Here is a 26,271-nt window from a genome sequence, read left to right as displayed (position 1 = left end):
ACAGAGTGTGTGAAAGTGCGAGAGATGGACAGGGAGAGATGCAGAGAGAGATAGTTTTAGAGAGAGAGACAGTGATGTAGCAGAGAGTGCGATTGACAGAATGCGTGTGTGGGAAAAAGAGAGGGACAGAGAGTGTGCAATGTGATGGAGAGTGTCTGTTGTTGAGACAGAGCGTGAGACGGAGTGAATCATTGAGAGAGAATGAGAGAGGGACAGAGAGTGTGTGTTTGCGTGAGAGGGAGTGACACAGACACAGAGAAAAAGCGTGTGTGAGAGTTTGTGAGAGAAACAAATATGGGGAGCGGTAGTGTAGCGGTTAACGCGCTGCGCTACCTGGCGACCCAAGTCCCGATTCCCGCTCACGGACAACACCAGTGACTGATAATCTGAACCGGTCCAGGACTTGCCCTAGGGCGACTCAGCCTAAAACGAGTACCTGGTGCGGTGTAAACATCGCCACTAGGGAGACAAAGGCGGCCGGGCGTAGTGCTGGCCACCCACTCCCTCGTGTGGCGTATCGGCCTTCATATGTGCTCACTAACAGCACTTCTCCCATTAATCTGTTAAGGCTATACGGGGGATCTATGTTTGTTGTTGAGAGAAACATGAATAGTGGGGAGCGATGGGGTGCAATGGTTAGTCCGCTGCGCTATAAACCCAGCAACACGAGTTCGATTCCCGCTAACATCAGTGACGATTATCTGAACCGATCTTGGGCCTCCCAAAGGTCGACTCAGCCTCAAATGAGTACCTGGTGTGGTAAGCATCGCAACTGCGGAGACAAAGGCGGTTCGCCATGATGCTGGTCACTCAACTCCCCTTTGTGAACTCTTACGGCCTTAGTAGGTGCTCGCTACGAATAGATGATGCCTTACCATCAGCCCCACAAACACAAAGCACCTGCCTGGGTATTTTATTTCATAAAATGCTCCATACCTGGGTAGTTTGATTATGACTAGCTCCTGTTTTGGGAGCCCATGCCTCAATACGAATCACTCGAGCGGCAGTATATTTTCATTATCTGCGTAACGCTGTGTGGAAGGAACTTGGTCTATCACTTCAAAACTCTGGGTTTTCTCCACCACAGTTATGTCGTCACTTCTCGATGCTTGCAAAATGTGGAGCCCTCGAATGGAACATCTGTGCCGGTTTTAAACATTCAGGCTAGCCTGCCTACAATCTATCCTGGGTTTAACCAAACGATTGTGTGAGGAGCTCACAGATCCTGGATGCATTCCCATAATCAGTGAGCCCCTCTGTCAAGCGAGGGCTGAGTTGTCTGGGTCATATATTCTGCATGCCCATCTACCGCATGCCGAATCAGCTTCTGTTTGACTAGTTGGGTCTAAACAGGTGTGGCACAGGCTCGAAAAGAGATGGACTGATGTGGCACAAAACGATTTGGAGCTATCCGTGGTGCTAACGTTTAAAAATAAATACAAACCGCCACTTCTTTCAAATGTTCTTGCCGTTGGTTTTCACACCTGATGATGACTGCTTGTGTTGCAGTCGAAACGTCGTGAGAATTTTATTGTTTTATATATATTTTATTGTTTCCCTTCAACGTGACTTTTACCGAAAGAACCAATAATATGATTTGGAGCTGATTTGCCTTGTTGATGACTTGTGCCAGCAGTGTCAAGATCGGCCCCTGTGGCAGAGGCTTTGATATAAAGTCGTATAACTTTTTACAAGATCCCTAATCTCAAGGTCTGACCAAAAGTCACCCAGGCACACACATGTTATACTTTACACATTTTAAATCTTTATTCACCAGATTACTATTAAGCATGCATCGATTTCCAAATGCTTCAGATATATTACGGATTTTTGTGGCAAATAGCATGTCGCTTCGTGTGAATCAGTTTTTAAAAAGAAAGTTAAAATTTCATAAGAGCAGCTTTCAGTCTTTCACATTATGAAGGATCATTGCCATTTTCCACCTCAACTAGTAAACCATCTTACCCAATCAAATATGCTATGATTTTCGGAATACCACAAAAACACTTAAAATTTTCATTTTTGTATATAATTACATGAAGTAGTTTCTTCATTACATTTTTCCATAGTTTTATTTCGCACATTATGATAATGGTTTTTATATCAGGCCATTTACACAGAGGCGTCTCAGGTGACTGTACATGTGATAAGCGAATTGCATCACAAACTTGTTTTTTTTGCAGCCTCCTTGTGCAAAACCAGTCTTATTTTTATGTAGTTAGTAAACCAAAACTCACAAACTCATGGGCTGTGTTGACCAGGGTAGGTGAAGGTAAATCACCAACAACCTTGCCACGGACACACTCTAAGACAACCTCCGTGAAGTACATTCTCCCTGTGGAACGCATCATCTCGTCTGGATGCGCCGATCATTGCAGTCGTCCCCTAGAAGATCTATAGATCGCCTCTGAGTAACCCCTACTGCTCAACAGCCATTGCAATTGATGTAAGAGAGACGCGAGTTGATGGCCCAGGTCAAAATATAATAATATAAATGCATCGTACATAGTTTAGATAGCGCTTAATTTTGCTGTCATGTATAATCAGGTTGGGCCAAATATTTTAAACAGTCCATGAATTGTCCATTGTGTCAATGTTGAAAGAATTAAGCAACATTGAAAAATAGAAAGTTCTGTATTCATCTCCTGCCAATGTCAACAATCACCCTTCCACCTTGGTCAAATGGTTTTCACATCATATGCATTTTTGCTCTGCTAGGCCCCATTACAGGTGTTGCAAAACCAAAATACCATGTAAGAAACTATCAGAGTTGTCTGATTTTACCCAAAACCTTTGTTCATCTATTGACTTGCAAACCTTGGTACATTCTGGTGTAATAAAAATATAGTATTCAGCGATATAAATGAACATTTTAACAACAAATTACAATGAGTATTTTTATTACATATTGATTGCCTGCATTAATTATTTTGATTTACGGTGCCCATCATTAAAATCTATGATCTATAGTATTGTGTCAGTGAAGGGCGGTATAATAGACTACTGCATGTTCTGGTGAATCCAGTCCAAGAATTTGGTGACTCTGCTGTAAACACCTGGCTGGTAAGCCCGTGCACAGCCATAGCCCCAGCTGGTGATTCCAGAGAGGTACCAGCGGCCGTTTGAGTTCTGGCAAACCAAGGGACCCCCAGAGTCTCCCTGTAACAGACACACACAACACCAATGTTAGAAGTTTACTGACGAACAAGGAGGCCTGATGGAGCGATGATTACAATGATCCAGTATAAGCAATGGCATGTCATGATACCAAAGAGGGGATGTTAAATGGCCCGATAATTAGGTTTAAATGTTCAGTGCAAAGAGCAGTACAGCTGAGGCCAGCTTGAAATGTTCAATGGGACTGGGATCCTGAATGATGACATTGTTGTTGAAGCTCCAGTTGATGCTGGCCCACCCACGCTCCTTCCAGTAAATTGGCATCAAAATGTGTTTGTGAATTGATTGGACAAGTTTGCTTTCCAAGTTCCCCCTGGTGGAACATAAATGGGCCCATAGTCGTCATGTGCTCCAGATGGTTTTTAGGCAAAATAGTTGCATCTTGTTGGTTGTTATCGCAGCTCACCTGGCAGGTGTCCACCCCTCCTTCGAGGTACCCTGCACACAGCATCCTGTTGGTGATTACAGATGGGCTGTAGGCCTGCGGCCCTGGGGTGACGCACGTCTTGAAGATCTCTACTGAAGCCTCCTGAAGCCGGTCGGATGTGTAGCCTGTTAAGTACAAGAATTCGTGTTGGAAACCGTGTACCATTTCTGCTTGTTAAAGTACTATATTTCATCAAGACTTAGATCGTGGTACATTTAAATTTTAACAACATATCACCTGTATATCAGCTTAATGCCTATTACAGATATTCCTCGAGCACCAGAGAGCTCTGCGATCCGACTGCCATCAATATTCCAATGGATTTTTACAAAAAACTAGTTTCCTAACAAAAATTTGGGCCTCCATTAAATCAAAGGAATTGTTCAGTAGAAGAGATGTGTAGATGATAATTGTTTTTCATTAATCAAACATTCCCCCTAAATTAAAGAAATGTCGATTATGTTTAACTTGTGCCGTCAGAAAATAACATTGCACCGATTCATACATTAAGATCACGATACATGCCTTGAATCGTGGGCATAGCAATGGATTTTTTTAAATATTTGTATCTGTTGTACATTAGAGGTGCTACATTTAACCCAACATAAACAAATCAAGGGTTGTAATCCTGAGTTTAAACAGAAGGGAACTGCTTTCTATGAGAAGATCGATTTTATTAGAATGTTAATCGGGTCGTGTGGAGGCTCAAAACATGACAATACTGTGGTTGCTTTGTTCTGACACCATAGACACTGAGATATGGATACTAAATAACATCTCAAACTATGCTCTATTTAGTGGTCAAAGTGTAGAGGTGTTAACTACGCGCTGTTGCGTAACCTGAATTGCCACCAGGGCAGTGCAGCATTACCCCTGGGTACAACGGTTGGGGTCAGTCGAGGTGAAACGGATCGTGGCCAGGGTTTGGTGCGAACCAATCAGACGGTTCCACGTGGGAATGTATGATTGGTTCTACCTGACTACGAAGGGGTATAAGACGGGTGACCCAACGGACCTCGGGGAGTTCTCTCCCTGCACGAAGATAGAAGACTGGGCTGAAGCCTAGCTAGGACCCTAGACCAGCCTTTCAGCCCTTCTAAGGGCTAAGGCTCGGCATACCCAGTGGTCAGGACCCACCGGGCCAGCGGTGGGTCAGATAGCCTCCCCTAGGTCCTAGCCGGAGGACTAGGATAGCGGTAGACGTGTGAGTCCCGCCAAGTCCGGAGGTTGTACCTCCTTAGGTATCAAGGAGGTTAGCGGTAGACGTGTGAGTCCCACCAGATCCGGAGGCTGTACCTCCCTAGGGTATCGGGTGAGGGGACCGAATATCCCTCTGTGTGTGATAAGCGTTGTATAAGGAAATAATACAATAAACAGAGTGTGCCTCCTAAAGAAGTCTGCTCGTCCTGACAACACTACAAAAGTATCTTCTGAAATCACGTGTTTTCCCAGGTTAGAATATTTCACCTATGGACTTACCACCTTCAAAAAGTTTTCCCCAACCAGAAATGAAGCATGATTTCCCTGGGTAGGGAAACTTCTGAAAGCGAGGTGGGAGGCAAACTGGCTGTATGTAATCGGTGAAGGAAACACGTTCTGACAGCTGCATAAGAGCAATGTCATAGTCATGGCTGCTTCCGTTGTAGCGCTCGTGGATGAGGATTCTGTTGACGCTTCTGGCCACGACAGTTGAAGCGCTGAGATCGTTCTGAGAGTGCAGGCCCAGGTATACCGTCCAGGTGTTTGGGTTGTTACTAGGGAGGTAAATACACAGACACCACAGTCAGCATCAAATAATACAGGGCATTATGTTTTTTTTACCAAGGTAAGCCTCATTGAGTCTCGGACTTTTTCAGGAGGGTCCTGCCAAGTTGTTTCGGTAGGGGTGATGACTGCTGCTCTGTATAATCTCAACTGAGTAATTGGTGTGGGTCAGTTTTACAAGTAAGCAAATTTGGACTGTGGCGCCGGCACGCATCACGATTGCAAGTGCACTACGAAAAATAATTCCTGAATGTGAAAAAAATCTGAGATGCTTAATTCCTATTCCACTTATATTCATGCCTCTTTCTGCAATAAAATTCTACAAAAATATCTTCTAATGGTGTTGTGATTCATTGTGTGAGTGGGAGCAGCGGTGGTTCATTGGTTAGCACACTGCACTTACGAAACTGTTGACCCACGTTTTAATTCCCTAAAGTTTGATTCCCAACCACAGATAACGTTATTCGTGACCAGTGTGGTGAGGTATGGTCGAACAACACCCCATGACCAACACGGTGTGATTATCAAACTTTTCTGCTGTGTAACATTTAACACAATGCATCCTTTTAAAGTATGACAAATAAAAATAGATTTGACCCTTTCTGGCAATAAAACAGGTGTTAAGATGTTCAAACACCTTTTGCAAGGAATCAAGTTTGTATTAACCACACGTACTTGTGGTGTACATGCAAACAAACTTGCTCTGATAATAATATATGCATTGTCTTTGAAATCGATTGGCTTACACGAGAGACAGCCTTCCTCACCAGTGACAGACCAGAGAACGTCAAAAGGCGAACAATACCAGGACAATGCACTTATCAGAGCATGTATAGTAAAGTGTTCACAAGACATGTGAAGCAACAGAAACGCTCACCTCTGGAAGCAATGAGCAGCACTCACAACCCAGCGGTCACTGAGGAGGGAGCCCCCACAGGTCAGTCTGTTTAATTTGTGCAGGCTTGCTTGCCAGGGCCATTCTCCGAGCCTTGCTTCGTAGCCTCCCACGATCCGGTTGTTCACTCTGCGCTCTGCTACGGGGATCCAGCCACATTCTGAAAAACAACAAAACACAATTACTACTACAATACAGGTTTTTTTTTGGGTTAGATCGCTTAAATATACATGTCGTTAAACCCAACACAGCCAACTAGTAAGAGTTGTCACGTAAACAGAACATGCCAATTCGTCACTAGTACAGCACAACGGTGTGTTGGAGAGCCAAGCTAGAAAATGTATAATCTGAGTACGATGTTTTGCCAGTAATAACAACTAGCTTCATCAGGCAGCATACAGATTTGTGTTTCGTTCCTTATATAGAGGCGTAGATGTGATGACAACACTTGTGCGCTCTTCTTGTCCAAAGTGGGGGGGGGGAGGATTAATGAATCAACGTACATTATGCGTGCGCATTATGCGAGCCCATTGATCTTATATTTCTTGTCCATTGTTTGTGTAGTGTTGACAAAGTAGGCAGAGACTTCTCTTTGTAGGCAACACCATTTATTCACCCTAACGACAAAGAGCGTCCCTAACTTAGAGACGTAACGGCCTCTCCCACCCGATAGCCTAGAAGATACATCCTCACACTTAGTGTGCCCTCACACTAAACTCTGCTATCGGGAATTCCTCCGCTAAGGGACCTAGGGGAGGCTATGCTCACCCGACCTTGCCAGGGTAACGGGTGCCGCCACTGGGCCATTCGGACCTGGCCCTGACAAGGGCCGGGTGTCGGAAGTCCCAGGGCACTATCCAGATGTCTTCGGGTCTTGAGGTGAGTGCGGACTGACTAACGCTGGGAGAGCTGCCCTTTTTATACTCCTCTCTCCCAACCGCCCTCTCTGGAGAGGGTCTGGGTCCGACCGTTGGCACCCCCAGCTCCCTCCCTCAGTGGGCTCTAGCCCCCTCACCCCTGGTTAACGGTTATTGTAGTCGTGGGTCGTACACCTGTCACTCAACAGCCCCCTTGGCTGTTCTGTGCCCCCTACAGACTGAGGGCGCCACTAGAGGTGAGTGTACGTGACCCATACAATACTGCTACGCAGATAAGTACACATGTTGCGCGTAACAATGCACAGCTACATTTGTACTAAAATAGCCGTACCAGAGACAGCCTTCTTTAGGGTCTAGTCTCACCAGTGTCAGACAAGAGAACGTCATCATCATTGTTTGCCATCTTCATAGGTTCATCTATCATTTGAAAATTTATCAACCATGGTATATTCATTGCTAGATGAAGATGTCTCTAATGCACAACGATTTTGCTTACAGTTTTACACTAGGCACTATATTTTGCAAAAAAAAGTAGTTAATTAAATGACATTTCGTACTTACAATTACTGTCGTACATTTGTAATTTACCCATTTTTGTATTACTCACGGAATTTGTACAAGAAGCGCATGAACCAAAGGATGGTCAGTTTATAAACCGATAAAATTAGGAATGAATCAATACCTCTGCTGGCTGGTAGTGGGTCAACTTTGTAGAACTCCAAACTGAAGCCATATTCTGAAACAGGAAATGAGAAAACATTTTACGTGAATATTGTGTACAGTCAGTTTAACACGTAGGCTTTCGCGACCAATATTATTCATAATAAAGGTTTTTGGGTTAGATCGCGTTATTTATAAATGTGTCGTAACCCTACACCACCCGACATGGCCAATCAGCAAAAAAGTGTCACGTTGACAAAAGACAATTAGTTCACTACTTTAGCCCACCGGTGTGTTGAAGATTGAATCCACAACATTTACAGTTTGAGTACGCCGTTTCGCTGGTAATTACATCCAGTATCAAGTAATGTAAGCGATTCGTTCACTGGAACCTTAGTGAATAGAGAAATCACAACAAAACTTACCAGAATATCATTAGGATTAAGTTTAATATCTTTAATCACATTCACAAGATGTTCTGAATTTCTTATGAATGAAGATGTCCTACCGATGTAGGGCTGTATTTGTTTAGTTATATATTTTGCTAATTTATATGTGGCAGAGCCAATTGTACTGACTATGGGTCGTAATGGGATGCCGATTTTATGAATCTTTGGTAGCCCATACAGTCTAGGTGGTTTTGAGGCCCTTGGCTTAATTTGGTATTGCTCATTCTTAGGGATTAATGAATTTGCAATCATTGCAGTAGTCTTACGTTCTAAAGTATTAGTTGGATCTCGTTTAATTTTAATGTAGGTACTTTCCTCTAGTAAATTTATAATTTTATTATCATAATCGGCTCGTGACATCACTACAGTAGTGCGGCCTTTATCAGCTGCCAGGATTTGGATATCCTTATTTACACGCAGCTCTCTTAAGGCTTTTGCCTCGTTAGAGCTAATATTTACTTTTGGAACTTTGCTATTCTCAATTATTTTGGCAACCTCATGTCTATTCTAGATTTAAAGCTTTAGTGACTGCAAGGATCCATACTCTTTGGTTCTATTCGGTAAAGTCACGTAGGTAAAAAATAAAACAACAAAAATCACGACGTTTCGGCCACAACACAAGCGGTCTTCATCAGGTGAAGGGATCAGGCTGTCTCGAGGACAGCGCTGGAGCTGTTAAAAGCTCTAACAGATAGGTGAAAGCCCTCCCCGTAGAGGTTATCAATTACATATAATTTAACATATAATTTAGCATATATGCTAAATTATATGCTATTTCCTTTGTCAAGGCGCTTTGTTTCTTCTCACACAGCTTAAAGTTCGTGATCTGAGCGTGGCTTTTTTCACTCCAGCGCTGTCCTCCAGACAGTCTCGTCCCTTCACCTGATGAAGGCCGCTTGTGTTGTGGCCGAAACGTCGTGATTTTTGTTATTTCATTTTTTACCTACGTGACTCTACCCAATAGAACCAAAGAGTATGGATCCTTGCCGTCACGAAAGCTTTAAATCTAGAAGTGATTAAAGATATTAAACTTAATCCTAATGATATTATGGTAAGTTTTGATGTGATTTCTCTAGCCACTAAGGTTCCAGTGAACGAATCGCTTAAATTACTTGATACACTAGTAAAGAATATAGGTTTACCAAAAGATATTCCGAAACTTGCTGACCATTGTTTAAATAACACTTACTTCTTATGGAGAGGGGATTTATTTAAACAAAAGGAAGGAGCAGCAACGGGCTCTCCTTTATCCCCTGCTATAGCAAATTTGTACATGGAAAACTTTGAAATAAGAGCACTTGCCTCGAGCACATTAAAACCATCTTTTTGGTTTAGATATGTGGATGACACTTTGGTTGTCTGGCCACATGGTAAAGATACACTTAATGATTTTCTAAATCATCTCAATGCACAAAACCTGGCCATCCAGTTCACCATGGAAATGGAGGTGAATAACACACTCCCGTTCCTAGATATTTTGCTTGGACATGGCCTAAACGGTAAAATAACACACAGAATTTACAGAAAGCAAGCGCACACTGATGCCTATCTGAATGCAGATTTGCATCATCATCCAGCTCAGAAATCCTCTCTTATCAAGACACTCATACATCGGGCTAAAACAGTGTCACATGATGGTGAAAGTCTAGTGAGAGAGATCAAACACGTTAAAGAAGCACTACGACAGAATGGCTACAATAATGCTCAAATTAACAGAGCAATGAATGCCAAATCACGATCGCAAAGCAATACTGCTGAAAGCGATTAGATTGTTAAAACAATAAAAATTCCATATATCTCAGAAGTAACTGACAAATTAGCCCGTGTTTTGCAAAAGCAAAACATTACAGTAAGATTTGGTCCAGTACACACAATTCAAAAACTAGTATCTTGTACTAAAGACGCATTACCTAAATTATCAACAGAAGGTGTATATCGGATTAATTGTTTATGCAGCAGATGCTATATTGGATAGACGGGATGTAACATCAGCATAAGACTAAAAGAACATAAAAGAAATATTAAATTATCTCAAACACAACTGTCGGCAGTGGCAGAACATGCTTGTCAACAAGGACACTCAATTGATTTTGATAACGTTGAAGTGTTGTGTAAAACTAATTATTACTGGCAAAGACTAATTAGAGAATCCATTTAAATTGAGAGGAATAGAAATAACTTTAATCGCTCTGACAGCTACAGGCTTAGTGCGGCTTGGAAGCGTATTATTAAATAATACATATTACAATTCCTTATAGGGGAAACACATACTAATTAACGGATTACTAACGTAGCATATAATGACAATAACACACATTACAACTAATTACTAATCTACAACTCATTACTAATCATAACCATTGACTGATTACCAATCGATTACATAATTACAATACCCCCCCTCTGCCTCAAATCACTGCACCTGAAATGAGTTAAATGATGACGTCACCCTGCTGCTCTATTTAAGACCGGGAGCAAGCGAGGGCTTTACCATTCTGGCGAATTGCCCGATGATGCTGGATGTAATTACCAGCGAAACGTCGTACTCAAACTGTAAATGTTGTGGATTCACTCTTCAACACACCGGTCGGCTAAAGTAGTGAATTATTTGTCTTTTGTCAACGTGATACTTTTTTGCTGATTGGCCGTGTCGGGTGGTGGAGGGTTACGACACATTTATAAATAACGCGATCTAACCCAAAAACCGTTTTTTTATGAATTGTGTACAGTACAAAATGTAACATAGCTATAAGCGAGTCAGATGTCTTAGCAAGCAGCAACAATATCACGTACAGTACAAAAACTTAAAACAGTTATAACCGAGATGAACACGTAGGCTTTCGCGACCAATATCATCCATAAGAGGTCTTTTGGGTTAGATATATAGATATTAGATATATATATTAATGTGTCGTTAAAACCCGCCACCACCCAACACAGCCAACTAGTAAGGGTTGTCATGAAAACAGAACATGTCAAATCGTCACTCGTCCAGCACACCGGTGTGTTGAAGAGCCAAGCCACAACATTTACAATCTGAGTACGACATTTCACCAGCAATTACAACTAGCTACATCAGGCGACAGACAGATTTGTGGAGAAGTCCACCTGTTTCGTTCCTTATATAGAAGCGTGGATGTGGTGACCACACTTCTGCGCTCTTGTGCAAAGTGGGAGGGGATTGATGAGTCAACTTAAATTATGCATGTGCATTATGCGAGCTCTTTCATCTTGTCCTTCCTGTTCATTGTGAGTATTAAAATAGCTGTATCAACGATAATCCCTATTAAAGTATGGTGCCCTTTATAGGCATGCATTTAAATAATGTCTTATTTGATGATTCCATTCCACGCAGCACTAAGGCGGTAGCTATCCGAACAGTTAAAATTATTTTCATTTCTTTCAATTTCGATAGATTCTCTAATTAGTCTTGGCCAGTAGTAGCTGGTTTTGCACAGAACTTCAACATTGTCAAGTAAATTGAGTGTCTTGTTGGCACACATTCTGCTACTGCTGACAGTTGTATTTGAGAGTATTTAACATTTATCTGTTCTTTCAGAGACATTAAATACTCTGTTCTTTCAGAGAAATATTAAATAATCCCAAATACAACTGTCAGCAGTAGCAGAACACGCGTGCCAACAAGGACACTCAATTGATTTTTTTTTATAATATTGAAGTTCTGGCTACTACTGGCCAAGACTAATTTAAGAATCTATAGAAATTGAAATAAATAAAAAGGAACATTAACTTTTCGGATAGCTACCGCCTTAGTGCTGTGTGGAAGAGAATAATCAATTAATACATTATTTAAATGCATGCCTATACAGGGCACCATAATTCAATAGGGATTACTGTTGGTACAGCTATTTTAATACACGCAATGGACAGGAAGGACAAGATGAGAGGGCTCGCATGATGCGCATGCATGATGTACGTTTGCTCATTAATCCCTCCCCCCAACTTTGCGCAAAAGCAAAAGTGTCGTCACCACATCTTCGCCTCTATATAAGGAACGAAACAGGTGGACTTCTAAACAAATCTGGCTGTCGCCTGATGAAGCTAGTTGTGATTACTAGCGAAACGTCGTACTCGGATTGTAAATGTTGTGGCTTGGCTCTCCAACACACCGGTGTGCTGTACTAGTGACGAATTGGCATGTTCTGTTTACGTGACAACCCTGGTCTGGAGTCCGAGTTTGCCCTCTAAACAAAGTGAGCGTCTGCCGTCAACACGCAGCAAACGTTCCTGCAAACTCTCCTTTGACCCGGCGCCTCCCATCAGCAATGGCCGGCTGCGAAAGAAGTGCAGCGTGCGTACGTATGCACGTACACAAACGCGTACAAAACAAGGGTACCTTGCATGAAGTTGTCCGAGACTTGAAACACGAGCGTCACGTTGTTGGAGAGGGAGCGCACGCCCGGCGGCAGAGCTTGGCCGCAGAATCTGCCCAGCGAATGTCCCCGCTGCTGGGCGCCGCCGTCGTACACGGTCAGGGAGCTGTTGCCACACAGCTCGCTCCCCGGTAGCCTTTATTGGGGTGAGAGGTAAGAGACAAACCGTGTAAACAGTGGGTTTTGTTTGGTCAGGAAAGGTTAATAATAATAATAATAAAAATGTCGAGTGCTGTAACTTTGGGCCTGTAGAAAAGTTTCGAAGCAACGTGGGAGTGCTCCCCATCCATGTGTGTGGGGATCAGTAGTGTAGTGGTTAGCGTGCTGAACCGGTCCTGGGCCTCTCCTAGGTCGACTCAGCCTCAAATGAGTACCTGGTGCGATTTGTAAACATGGCCACTGGGGAGACAAAGGTGGCCGAGGTGTGGTGTTGGCCATCCACCCCCTTGTGCTGTGCTGGCCTTCATAGGTGCTCGCTAACAGCACTTGCCCCAACAGTCTGTTAAGGCTATACGGGGGGATGTTTGTAATTTTCTTTGGGGTGATTTCGAGGGGTGTGTGTAAAGTGATGTGGTGGTTCCTTGCTCAAATGAGCGGTAGGAGGGGAATGTTCAACGCTGTGGGTGGAATTTAGGTTGAAATTAACTTGTGTCTACTGCGAGCGCAATGTAAATTATAATCGAACGTGAACATCATTTTTACGGTGATGGTGGAAATGATGACATAATAATTACTATGATGTCGATGATGATAATTAGATTCTGATGATAAATGGGTACTGATGATGATTAAAGGGTGATACTGTTGCATATTATGATGATAACCATATTGCTGTTCCTGATGCTAATTTTGGTTCCGCTGCTTATGAAGACGATGAGGAACATGATGAAATGCAGAACGGGAAGTGTTCCTGAGAAAGCCACACTTACTTCTAAGACTCGTTTTGAAGCTTGTTTCACATGCGGGAAGAAAATATTTAAAACATTTTTTTTACCACCTACTGAGCAACCTGGCCATAAATTATAGCCCAATGAAGTGACTTGTGTGGAAATTTATAGCAGCCAAATCCTCTTAAACGCATGTTTCTAAATGTGCAGGGAAATCTTCTTTGGTTCTTTCGGTAAAGTCACGTAGAATGAGAATAAAATAATAAATTGATAAAATAAAATAACACAATAATATTCTCACGACGTTTCGGCCACAACACAAGCGGCCTTCATCAGGTGAAGGGGGCGAGACTGTCTGGTAGGACAGCGCTGGAGTGAGAGAGCCACGTTCAGATCACGGCTTTTAAGCTGTGTGAGAGGAACAAAGAGCCTTGACAAAGGGATTAGCATAAAATTTAGCATTGAAATGGCTGAATGATTAGCTTGTGACTGGTCACAGAAATAGCTATGTTAAAAGTTAAAGCACACATCCGCAGAGGCACCCATTGTTAAAAGGAATTAGCATAGAATTTAGCATTGAAATAGCTAAGTTAAGGCATACACATCCGCAGAGGCACCCCTTGACAATGGGATTAGCATAGAATTTAGCATTGAAATGGCTGAGTGACTCGCTTGTAACTGCTACAGAAATAGTTACGTTGAAGTCAGAGCATACACATTCACCGAGGCACTTAGTACAAATCAAACAGGAGAATTTAGCATTGAAATAACTAGGCGAATTTAGCATTGAAATAACTGGGTGATTTGCTAGTGACTGGTCACAGAAATGACTACACATCTGAGCTATTCACAGTACTATATAGTGAACCAATAAAAACTAAAATATAAATTACCTTCATGTTATCAATAAACTCTATATTCTCCAATCAGCTAAGCTACCAACCATAAGTCGTTATATATCACAATGCTATATGGCGAAAAAATGGGTGGATTCTTACCCTCAAATTTCCGTACCACGGATAGCTACGGGCCCTGTTCAGACGGACGAGTTCGTCCATGGTCGGAACAGAGGAGGGGGAGAGAGACAGCTGCGAAGCCCTAGTATACTCCATGTTGTAAACCATACCATTAACCGTGGTGTGAGAGGTATTAAGAGGCAATGCTGGCGAAAGAGCTGCGGTCTGAAGGTCATCGTAAAATTACAATTAATTAAGAACAGAAATGATTTAACACATCTTTCCAGTGGTTACTAAGCCTGAATCCATCTTCTCAGTTGAAATTGTCTCTGTGCTTGTATATGTGAATGGCCTCATGAACGAATCTCTCATGGTAGCCAGTTGGTTTGCAAAGAACCTCCGTCTTGGAGAAGTCAATGTCATGTGAGCCCACTGAATTGTAACAGTGATCTGCCACGGCAGAGGAGTTCGTCTTACCGTGTTTCAAGTCTGCTTTATGTTCGCGGATGCGGTCCGAGATATGTCTTTTGGTTTCTCCAATGTAGCTACTACCACAGAGGCACTTTAGTTTGTAAACGCCCGGGTACTGTATGTCTGGAAGAGCATCTTTTACAGATGGAACTAAATCACGGATTTTGTGTACTGTGTTGAATCGGACCTGGATCTTGTGTTTATTCAGGATTTTGGAGATCTTTTTAGTGACCCCTGCAATGTAGGGTAAGGTGATGGTTTTGAGTGGCTCCACAAGAGGATCCTTCTTCATGACTGGAGTGATGGCTTTGCGGATTGTGTAGTCGGAGTAGCCATTAGCCCTGAGAGCCTGGTGTACGTGCTTGAGTTCACTGGTAATGTGTTCCTGGTCGGAAATGCATTGGGCTCTATGGTATAGAGTCTTGATGAGGCAGTTCTTCTGGGATGGATGGTGGTGGGAATCCGGTTTCAAGTAAGCATCTGTATGGGTAGCTTTCCTGTAGACAGAGTGGCTCATTGAACCATCATGTCTCCTTTTAATTAAGACATCCAGAAAGGGTAGTTTGCCATCTTTTTCGACCTCCATGGTAAATCTGATGGCTGGGTGTATGGAATTGATGTGGTCGCGGAATTGGTCTAGAGCAGGCTGGCCATGTGGCCAGATGACAAAGGTGTCATCAACGTACCTCTTCCATAAGGTTGGGCGTAGAATGGCAGTCTGGATGGCGTCAAATTTGAAACTGACGCCATCCAGACTGCCACTCTACGCCCGACCTTATGGAAGAGGTACGTTGATGACACCTTTGTCATCTGGCCACATGGCCAGCCTGCTCTAGACCAATTCCGCGACCACATCAATTCCATACACCCAGCCATCAGATTTACCATGGAGGTCGAAAAAGATGGCAAACTACCCTTTCTGGATGTCTTAATTAAAAGGAGACATGATGGTTCAATGAGCCACTCTGTCTACAGGAAAGCTACCCATACAGATGCTTACTTGAAACCGGATTCCCACCACCATCCATCCCAGAAGAACTGCCTCATCAAGACTCTATACCATAGAGCCCAATGCATTTCCGACCAGGAACACATTACCAGTGAACTCAAGCACGTACACCAGGCTCTCAGGGCTAATGGCTACTCCGACTACACAATCCGCAAAGCCATCACTCCAGTCATGAAGAAGGATCCTCTTGTGGAGCCACTCAAAACCATCACCTTACCCTACATTGCAGGGGTCACTAAAAAGATCTCCAAAATCCTGAATAAACACAAGATCCAGGTCCGATTCAACACAGTACACAAAATCCGTGATTTAGTTCCATCTGTAAAAGATGCTCTTCCAGACATACAGTACCCGGGCGTTTACAAACTAAAGTGCCTCTGTGGTAGTAGCTACATTGGAGAAACAAAAAGACATATCTCGGACCGCATCCGCGAACATAAAGCAGACTTGAAACACGGTAAGACGAACTCCTCTGCCGTGGCAGATCACTGTTACAATTCAGTGGGCTCACATGACATTGACTTCTCCAAGACGGAGGTTCTTTGCAAACCAACTGGCTACCATGAGAGATTCGTTCATGAGGCCATTCACATATACAAGCACAGAGACAATTTCAACCGAGAAGATGGATTCAGGCTTAGTAACCACTGGAAAGATGTGTTAAATCATTTCTGTTCTTAATTAATTGTAATTTTACGATGACCTTCAGACCGCAGCTCTTTCGCCAGCATTGCCTCTTAATACCTCTCACACCACGGTTAATGGTATGGTTTACAACATGGAGTATACTAGGGCTTCGCAGCTGTCTCTCTCCCCCTCCTCTGTTCCGACCATGGACGAACTCGTCCGTCTCAACGGGGCCCGTAGCTATCCGTGGTACGGAAATTTGAGGGTAAGAATCCACCCATTTTTTCGCCATATAGCATTGTGATATATAACGACTTATGGTTGGTAGCTTAGCTGATTGGAGAATATAGAGTTTATTGATAACATGAAGGTAATTTATATTTTAGTTTTTATTGGTTCACTATATAGTACTGTGAATAGCTCAGATGTGTAGTCATTTCTGTGACCAGTCACTAGCAAATCACCCAGTTATTTCAATGCTAAATTCGCCTAGTTATTTCAATGCTAAATTCTCCTGTTTGATTTGTACTAAGTGCCTCGGTGAATGTGTATGCTCTGACTTCAACGTAACTATTTCTGTAGCAGTTACAAGCGAGTCACTCAGCCATTTCAATGCTAAATTCTATGCTAATCCCATTGTCAAGGGGTGCCTCTGCGGATGTGTATGCCTTAACTTAGCTATTTCAATGCTAAATTCTATGCTAATTCCTTTTAACAATGGGTGCCTCTGCGGATGTGTGCTTTAACTTTTAACATAGCTATTTCTGTGACCAGTCACAAGCTAATCATTCAGCCATTTCAATGCTAAATTTTATGCTAATCCCTTTGTCAAGGCTCTTTGTTCCTCTCACACAGCTTAAAAGCCGTGATCTGAACGTGGCTCTCTCACTCCAGCGCTGTCCTACCAGACAGTCTCGCCCCCTTCACCTGATGAAGGCCGCTTGTGTTGTGGCCGAAACGTCGTGAGAATATTATTGTTATTTTATTTTATCAATTTATTATTTTATTCTCATTCTACGTGACTTTACCGAAAGAACCAAAGAAGATGAATCATTGCAGTCACGAAAGCTTTAAATCGAAATGTGCAGGGAAAACTAGGAGTATGTGGAGAAAAATCCACGCGACCACAGGGAGAATGTGCAAACTCCAAATATACAGCAGGCGTCAGGGTTTAGATCGAACCCATGTGCTTCTGTATACCAGGTGAGGTAGTTCACATCTCGCCACTGTGGCGCCCCAGTGCCCACAGGCAACACTTTGAGCAAATTACACTCAAATGTCCACACAGATTCAAGAACCCATTTCTCTACCGTCTTCTCCTGGCCATCTCAGCACACTCACCTGTGCTGTTGCCAGGAATCATGAATACGTCGCAGGGTTCAGAGTGCGATGCACGAAGCACTGTGCCATCACTCCCCACATTAAACTTAAATAAAATTTATTTTACCAAGTAAGGCCCACTGAGCTATATCGCTCTTTTTCAGAAACGACCTGGCCACACATGAAAGCTCCAAATAGTGGGGCATCACTTTGGCAAGATGTTAACTTCCTTTGACTCCCTCGCCTGGTATTCAGGAGGTCGTGGGTTCGATCCCGACCCTCACACCTGTATTTCTAGAGTTTGCATGTTCTCGCCATGGTCGTGTGGATTTTTCTCCGGGTCCTCCAGTTTTTCCCTCCACATTTTAGAATCAACGTGTTCAGAGTATTTGGCTGCTCTCAATTTCCACATGATAAGCCACTTCGTTGAGTTATAATTTGTGGCCCGGTCGCTTCTGAAAAAGAGCTATATAACTCCGTGGGTTAAAATAAAAAAAAAATGTTGATAGTTTTATACTCTAAACCCATGTTTCTAAATGTGGAAGGAAAACCCGGAGGACCTGGGAAAATTACATGAGCATGGGGAGAACACGCATACTCCAAATATGCATGTAACACGATGCCCAGCCGACCCATGTGATGGAGCTCAATTGGCCAGTGTGTCCACCGAGGGAACGAGCGTGCTGCTGATAACGCACGTGCCTCCATTCTGCTTCAAACTCCCCTGGATGTTAATGGAGTGCGCAGTGTTTATTGCCGTTGTTCGTAGGCTAGGGCTTTACCCATTCTGAATGGTGGGAATCGAGCCAAACTAAAACTGTCAGGGTGAATCGAGTAGAATTAATTTTGTGCAACTTGTAGAGTTCCACAATTTCGCGAACATGCGGTATGTAACTCTATAGGAACCAGGCCTTTTAAAATAAACATTATCAATATCAAAATATATTAGTAAAATTGTGTGTTACTTGTGATGCCACAGCAACGGAGCAGCTCTGCCGGCGCTGCTGCCCCCTCGCAACCCCTCACACGAGCACACACAAATACCCCCACGTAGGACCACGTGGGGGAGTCACTGGCCTCTGGGTTTTCACCCGAGAGCCCCCTCGTGGGGGTGCTCCACGGTTTCCCGGGGCCAGGGAATTGGCAGATCGAATGGCACTGCGGAGCCGTGAATTAACTTTAAATTGTATGGCCACGGCAAGCCCACTAAGCAACCGCAGTGAGAACATACCAACACAGGGGAAGGGAGGGGGAGCCTTGGAGGGAGCCGAGCTTACAGCGGGCAGCAGGGAAGGCAGTGCAAGTAAGGGGCAGGGCAAGCGTGTAAACAATGGACTACGGCACCGTGGGGGGGCTGAGCCAGATAGTGGGGGGTAGGACGAGCGCGCTTGAGCCCAAAAGACAACGCAGCAACCCAAGTGGATCTCTTTGAAGTGAGGGGGTTAGGCCACGGATAAGTGCCCGATTGGCTGCGCGGATTAGGGTCCGGATGGACTGATGGAGTACATAGGGGAGGCGCTCTGATTGGCTGAGAGGACCGCCCAGCTTAGTCGGGGACCTCTTTTATGTAGAAAGGGGTAAACGTGGAGGGGAGAGGATGACCGGGTTGGTCGTCTTCTTCTCAAGTCAGCGAGCCACGCGTTCAGCCTTCCAGCCACTCGAGCGTCCAAGTGACGCTACCGAGCGCAGCTGAGACACGACACACAGGCAGGGAGGGATCTCCTGCACCCTCGTCTCTCCAACTCCCAAGACGGCCGTAAAAAATCGTGAATACATACGATGGCTTAGTGGGGAATAGCGTGAGGACTCCACAAGGGCTTAATTCGAGATAGGCGAGGAGGGTTGGGAACAGCCGGGAGAGACGCTGCTCGCTGGGTGGTTTTCGGCTCCGGGTCACGTAGCATTTACTTGCAGTCGCGCCTGGAATAAAACTCTAGCATAAAATATCGACGTTGTGTGGTTTCTGTGAGGGAAGAAGGGTGGTGGGAGTGGTGTGGTGCAGGTGCGAGCAACAGGTTAACGCGCGAAGCAACCTACGCGTAACAATCGTCGTCCAGTCATCTTTGTGCCCGGGTTTTGCGCGCGAATCCCGTCGGCGTTCATTCATCATTGTGCCCAGGTTTTTTGCGCGCGAGTGCGTATTCACTCCGCGCGTTTTATGCAGTGGGTTGTCCTTGCGACGCTCGCCTTAAGGGGGTCGGCGGGTGCGTAATTCAAACACGTGGTGCTAGGAATTAGCGTGCGAATATCCTCCTCATCAGCGCGACCACCTGTACCCACGTGCTGGCGCTCGCCCAGGCGCGTTTGCTCTGGGATTAACACGCGTGTATTGTCATCAGTGGCGCGTCGTGGTGCTGGGAATTAGCGCGCGAATATCCTCATCAGCGCGACCACCTGTACCCACGTGTTTGTGCTCGCCCAGGCGCATTTGCTCGGGGATTAATGCGCGTGTATTGTCATCAATAGCGTGCCGTTACCCTGGGAATTAACGCGCGAATCCTACCATCATTAATTCGCCGTTGCACATGGTGGTTGCGCCGTTGTTGTTGGTGGTGGTGACTGCGCCCACGCATATTCATACGGCTATTTTTAGCGCGAGCCGTGGGCAGCAGCGTGCACGGGTACGTGCGTGCAAGGAGTCACCTCCGAGCATTTTGGGGAGTGTACGCGGGGAGTGCGTGGATAACCCCAGGCGGCGGAGGGCCAGCCCTGAGTAATGCCCCACAGGGAGGACGTGGAGGCGGCGAGGCCGATGACTCGATCGGCGGCAGCCCGGCAAGAGGAAGAGGAGGTTGAAGGGGTAGAGGAGGCGGGGAGCATCAGCCCCCACATACTCACTTGAAGTAGTTAAATTGCAGCTTGACAAAAGTGCCATTGGGAACTGTAATGTCCACAGTGCAGAACATATTTGTTGCATAGCCAAGGTCATAAAAGCTGTTCATTCTGCCAGAGTCGCCATGCAAACTCAATGAACACCGATCAATGCCTGTCAAAAGGATTACAGTACACAGAGATGACATTAAGACATCAGTCATTGAATGCAAACATCGATGTTAAATACATATTTGTTAAATGTTCAGTATATACTGAACTTGACTGCCTATATAACATACGGTATGATGCACGGTACGCACATGAATACAGAAGATATTTTCTTCATATTATTTTTCCCCCAATTATATCCTGATTGTGCGATCAGCGTTAACTTATGGGGATGAATCCATTTTAAAGTCTTCAATATTCAATAGCAGTCTGCAGAAGCAGCTATCAGAGAACTACGTCTGCGACACACATCAATTTTCAAAACTATAGGGCGAAGCATTTTCCCACCTGCCTTAATAATTAAACATTCTCAAAGCCAAACCCGACTGCAATGTCAAATTGAATGTGATGGTTTTGGTGTTTGATCATCGGCGACTGGGCTGAGACCACCAACTCGCTAGACCTGGAAACCCGGCTCCATCATGGTCAGCCGCCTGGATTCCCAATGAGGATCTCATCAGTGTCAGCTCAGGGCTCTGACTTCTGAGCCATGTGGTGGCCACTTTTCATAACCAGGCGTATTTTTTAAAATATACCCGGGCGGTACGCAATGACAGTTATTTTACCAAATTTAATTTCTGAGCAATATGCATTCATAATGATTATATGGACTGTTCTAGAACGCTGTAGCAGTTGCGTACCAAAGAAAACGTGGGTAGCATCTAGAATCATCCAGCAGCATCCCACCTTGTGTGATGCTACGCCGAGGCAGCCATATGACCACTTATTCCTACTCGCGTGACGTAGTTCTGTTCACTCAATCGCGTTATATCCAATTCGCGTTATGAAACACACGCGGCGTTATAGGAGAACTGACTACTGTACATCTCTCTCCCATCTCTTTCATAGCGCCCTTCTGAATAGATGTGATTTTTTTCTCTTACACGTCTTCTAAAACGTAAATATATTCTTTAATCTTACTCGACCTGTCTTAATCTTGATTTGAAGCTTTCGTGACTGCAGGAATCCATACTCTTTGGTTCTTTTGGTAAAGTCACGTAGTTAGAAATAAAATAAAAACAAATCACAACGTTTCGATCGCAACACAAGCAATCGTCATCAGGTGGGAAAATCACAGCAAGAAACAACTGCTGAAGAAGGCGAGAGAGCTGCCGTGGCACGAGGTTATATAGACTATATAGGTAGGGTACATGGGCGGGGCTAGAGATGGGGGCGTGGGCAGAGTAAGAGCTGCGGAGGAGACGGGAGAGCTGGGGGGCAAGAGAGGTGGGGGGTTGCCAATAAAGCAACAATGCCAATGCAGCAGCAATGCCAAACGCCCGGGATGCGGGGGGAAATTAACTCGGAAAACAGACCAGCACCCAACAGATATGATGGAACAACCATACACAGTTAAGGTTTTACCTGGTTAATAACATCCTTCCAATGAGTGTTCAATTTGTATCCATCTTCTCGGTTTAAGTTATGTCTATGTTTATATATCTGGATGGCTTCATGAACAAACCGTTGATAGTAGCCCGAAGGTTGCAGAGTACCTTGGTCTCGGGAAAAAAACGATATCATGCGAGCCCACAGCGTTATAACAATGGTCAGCCATGGCAGAGGTATTGGTTCTGCCGTGTTTCAGATCTGCCTTGTGTTCGTGAACACGGTCCGAGACATGTCGTTTCGTTTCCCCAATGTAACAGCTACCACAGGTAGATGGCGGCGGCGTGTGAGTTGTGCTGTGTGAGTATGAGCTGTGCGTGAGAATGAGTGAGAATGAGCTGTGTGTGAGCTGTGTGTGAGTGTGTGTGAGTGAGTGAGCTGTGTGGGTGTTTAAATTGAGATTGGCGGGTGCAGGGGGGTTTAATCGTTTAGTCGGGTCTAATTGTATGTTCTTTCTCCATCTGTCCATCATCATCTCTTTCCTTCGTCTCTCTCGTGAGTGTAAATATAAATGTACATCAGAGGGCTTTTGATTAAATCAAGTCAACTAAAACTAGACGTGGCAAATATGGACCCGGACATTTTTTGCCGAACAGAAACATGTCTGACTCCTGCCGTACATGACTTGCAGATTACGATTGACAACTAGAACCTTTTTTGGCTTAACTGAGGGTCTAAAGGAGGTGGAATTGCCATCTATGTTCGTAATACCATTGCATGTTCACCAGCTCACTCCTTGTTAAAAAAAGTATTGCTTTAAAGGTCTGGCTCTCAGAATAACTCTCCCAAATAATCAACAGATATTGGCAGTGTGCTGCTATAGACCGCCTAGTGGTAAGGATGTTGAAGCTGCGTCTGCACTGAGAGAGCTTCTTGGGGGCCTCCCTAAAGGTGAAATAGTTTTAGTGGGTGATCTAAATTGGAATTGGCTAAACCCGCCGGCCGTGGCCACAAATTGTGCAGATGAATTTAACCTATTTCAATTAATAAATGTCCCCACAAGACCCAACCTAAAAAATCCGGGACAGTCATCTCTGCTTGACGTCCTATTGACAAATGCCCCTCACAATTTCACACTGACTGGTGTTCTGGGTAATAACATTAGTGATCACTCCTTCATTTTTGGGGTGAGATCACAGCGTTGAAATACGGTGTTTTTTCTGGAAGACTTTGCTGTTTTTTTCAGAATTTTTCTGTTGCGTGTCGTCACTTTAAGATGTTTCTTGTTCATGTTTTTGTTTTGTTGCGGTTGCACCCGAGTCATGAGCCGCATGGCTCACAGGGTTATACCTAATAAATGATACTGAAACTCAGTTTGAAGACTCCAGGATATTGCATGTCAGGAATGACATCCTTCACAGATGGGATTGGATCACGGATTTTGTGTACTGTGTTGAATCGGACCTGGATCTTGTGTTTGTTTAAGATTTTGGAAATATTTTTGTTAACACCTGCTATGTATGGTAACGTGATGGTTTTGATCAGCATCTCAGGGGGTTGTTTCTCCATGGTTGGAGAAACAGCTTTGCGAATAATGTGGTCCGAGTATGTGTTCCAGTTCACTGGCTAGGTGGTGTTGGTCGGAAATGCAGTGGGCCCTATGGTGTAGTGTTTTGATGAGGGAATTCTTCTGTGCCGGATGGTGGTGGGAATCAGGTTTCAGATAGGAATCTGTGTGGGCGGTTTTCCTGTAGACAGAGTGTCCCAACGAGCCGTCAGGTCTCTTCTCAAACAAAACATCCAGGAATGATAACTTATCATACTTCTGCACTTCCATGGTGAATTTGATGGATCTGTGTATGGAATATATGTCTTTGAGAAATTGTTTCAATGCTGGCAGGCCACGTGGCAAAATGACGAAAGTGTCATCTACATATCTCTTCCACAAGGAAGGGCGTAGGGTGGATGTCTGGATGGCATCTGTTTCAAATTTCTCCATGAAAACATTCGCTATCACTGGTGATGAGGGGGAATCCATGGGTGTACCTTCATTTTATTTGTAGAAAGTACCATTTCAGGTGAAGTAAGTGTTGGTAAGGCAGTGCCTAACCAGAGTAGGAACATCAGGATTCAGTCCATGTTGGACTAAATCTTCAATTATTGCTAAGGTGTCAGGCACAGGAACCTTGGTGAACAGATAAACTACATCCAAGCTAAATTTTTATTTAAAGCTTTCGTGACTGCAGGGATTCATATTCTTAGTTGTTTCGGTAAAGTGACGTAGAAGGGAAACAATAAAATAATAAAAATATAAAAACAATAAAATTCTCACGACGTTTCGACTGCAACACAAGCAATCATCATTAGGTGTGAAAACCACAGCAAGAAAATTTTCTTGCTGTGGCTTGTGTTGCAGTCGAAACGTCGTGAGAATTTTATTGTTTTATATTTGTATTATTTTATTGTTTCCCTTCTACGTGACTTTACCGAAAGAACCAAGAATATACATCAAAGCTGACGAGAAAATCATCTGGGGACAGTGAAATGTCCTTGATTAGAGAGACCAAGTGAGCTGAGTTACGTACTGCTGAGGTAGTCTTGCCCGTGAATGGAAGCAAGGTATCAGACAGAAAACGGGCCAGTTTGTGGGTAGGTGAGTTGATAGTGGAAACGATGGGCCGAAGTGGAGTGCCTTCTTTATGGATTTTTGGAAGACCATATAATCTGGGTGATCTAGTAGCAGAAGGTTTTAGGGAGAGCCGTTTGCATGGTTCAATTAGAGAAGTCGAACTGGTAATGATATTGTTGGTTTTTGTAGCCAGGCGGTTGGTAGGATCTTTGTTGATATGGTGTAACTGCCATCATTAAGAAGTTCCTGGATTTTGTTGTTGTATGTAGTTTTATCCATGATGACAGTAGCATTGCCCTTGTCGGCTGAGATGACTATGTCATCTCTCTTTTTCAATTTGACGAGTTCAGAGCACTCGTCTTTGCTGATGTTACTAATGGTTTTCTTAGCATTTTTAAGGATGGTGGAAATTTCAGATCTTGCCAAATCTGTCGGGATGTGTCCCAAGCCTTTGAGGGCTACATCTACCTGGGCAATTATATCATCCACTGGGATGTGTTTGGGGGTGACAGCAAAATTTAGCCCTCTAGCTAGTAGCGATTTTAGGCTATCTGAGATTGTGCTGCTACTCTGATTGATAACAGTCTTGTTAACATCTAGCTTTTTAATGTGTGGATCTGGTTTCTTTTTTGATAAGTTATTGAATTTAGCAATGAGGTTAACCTTAAATTTGGAGGACATTTTTGCGGCAGAAGAAGCAGTCATGTTATCTACTCAGAGCTAGCCTTTCTCTAATTTCAGAGAGGATAAGACTACTCCGTCTTGAACTTGATAATTTAGACAAATGTCTCCTACAATCACACTTAAAATTAACAGATAAAATGCCCGCATTTGATTAGAACCTTGTAGATAAACAAAAGATCCAGGTCCGATTCAACACAGTACACAAAATCCGTGATGTAATCCCATCTGTGAAGAATGTCATTCCTGACATGCAATATCCTGGAGTCTACAAACTGAGTTGTACCTGTGGTAGCTGTTACATTAGGGAAACGAAACGCCATGTCTCAGACCGTGTTCGCGAACACAAGGCAGATCTGAAACACGGCAGAACCAATACCTCTGCCGTAGCTCACCATTGTTATAACGCTGTGGGCTCGCATGATATTGTTTTTTCTGAGACCAAGGTACTCTGCAAATCTTTGGGCTACTATCAAAGGTTTGTTCATGAAGCCAACCAGATATATAAACTTCAACTGAGAAGATGGATACAAATTGAGCAATCATTGGAAGGATGTTATTAACCAGGTAAAACCTTAACTGTTTATGGTTGTTCCATCATATCTGCCGGGTGCTGGTCTGTTTTTCCGAGTTAATTTCCCCCCGCATCCCCAGAGTTTGGCATTGCTGCTGCATT

At 43.9% G+C, this 26,271-nt stretch overlaps 2 protein-coding genes and 1 long non-coding RNA gene across 4 annotated transcripts in view; all 3 read right to left on the bottom strand.

Annotated features, from left to right (window-relative positions):
• Positions 1–26,271, bottom strand: part of LOC116953342 (cubilin-like) — a 584,401-nt gene that overhangs the window by 432,354 nt on the left and 125,776 nt on the right. The gene's annotated exons all lie outside the window — the stretch shown is intronic.
• Positions 1–26,271, bottom strand: part of LOC142931226 (uncharacterized) — a 256,649-nt gene that overhangs the window by 166,030 nt on the left and 64,348 nt on the right. The gene's annotated exons all lie outside the window — the stretch shown is intronic.
• LOC116953360 (enteropeptidase-like) overlaps positions 1,754–26,271 on the bottom strand; it is a 106,834-nt gene continuing 82,316 nt past the window's right edge. For both annotated transcript variants that reach the window (XM_076074903.1, XM_076074904.1), the window contains 7 exons: positions 20,753–20,900; positions 12,608–12,780; positions 7,824–7,877; positions 6,246–6,423; positions 5,084–5,358; positions 3,584–3,729; positions 1,754–3,159 (listed from right to left, as the gene is read on the bottom strand). In XM_076074903.1, the coding sequence (XP_075931018.1) occupies positions 3,001–3,159; positions 3,584–3,729; positions 5,084–5,358; positions 6,246–6,423; positions 7,824–7,877; positions 12,608–12,780; positions 20,753–20,900 (1,133 nt within the window). In that variant the 3' untranslated portion in view covers positions 1,754–3,000. The remainder of the gene's footprint in view (positions 3,160–3,583; positions 3,730–5,083; positions 5,359–6,245; positions 6,424–7,823; positions 7,878–12,607; positions 12,781–20,752; positions 20,901–26,271) is intronic.

This window comes from Petromyzon marinus, chromosome 51 (assembly GCF_048934315.1).
Source record: "Petromyzon marinus isolate PM22_M1 ecotype Great Lakes invasive population chromosome 51, UKy_Petmar_22M1.pri1.0, whole genome shotgun sequence".
In the NCBI taxonomy this organism is placed as follows: Eukaryota; Metazoa; Chordata; class Hyperoartia; order Petromyzontiformes; family Petromyzontidae; genus Petromyzon; species Petromyzon marinus.
Note: the sequence above shows the minus strand (reverse complement) of the source record. Positions and strands in the feature narration are given on the sequence as shown.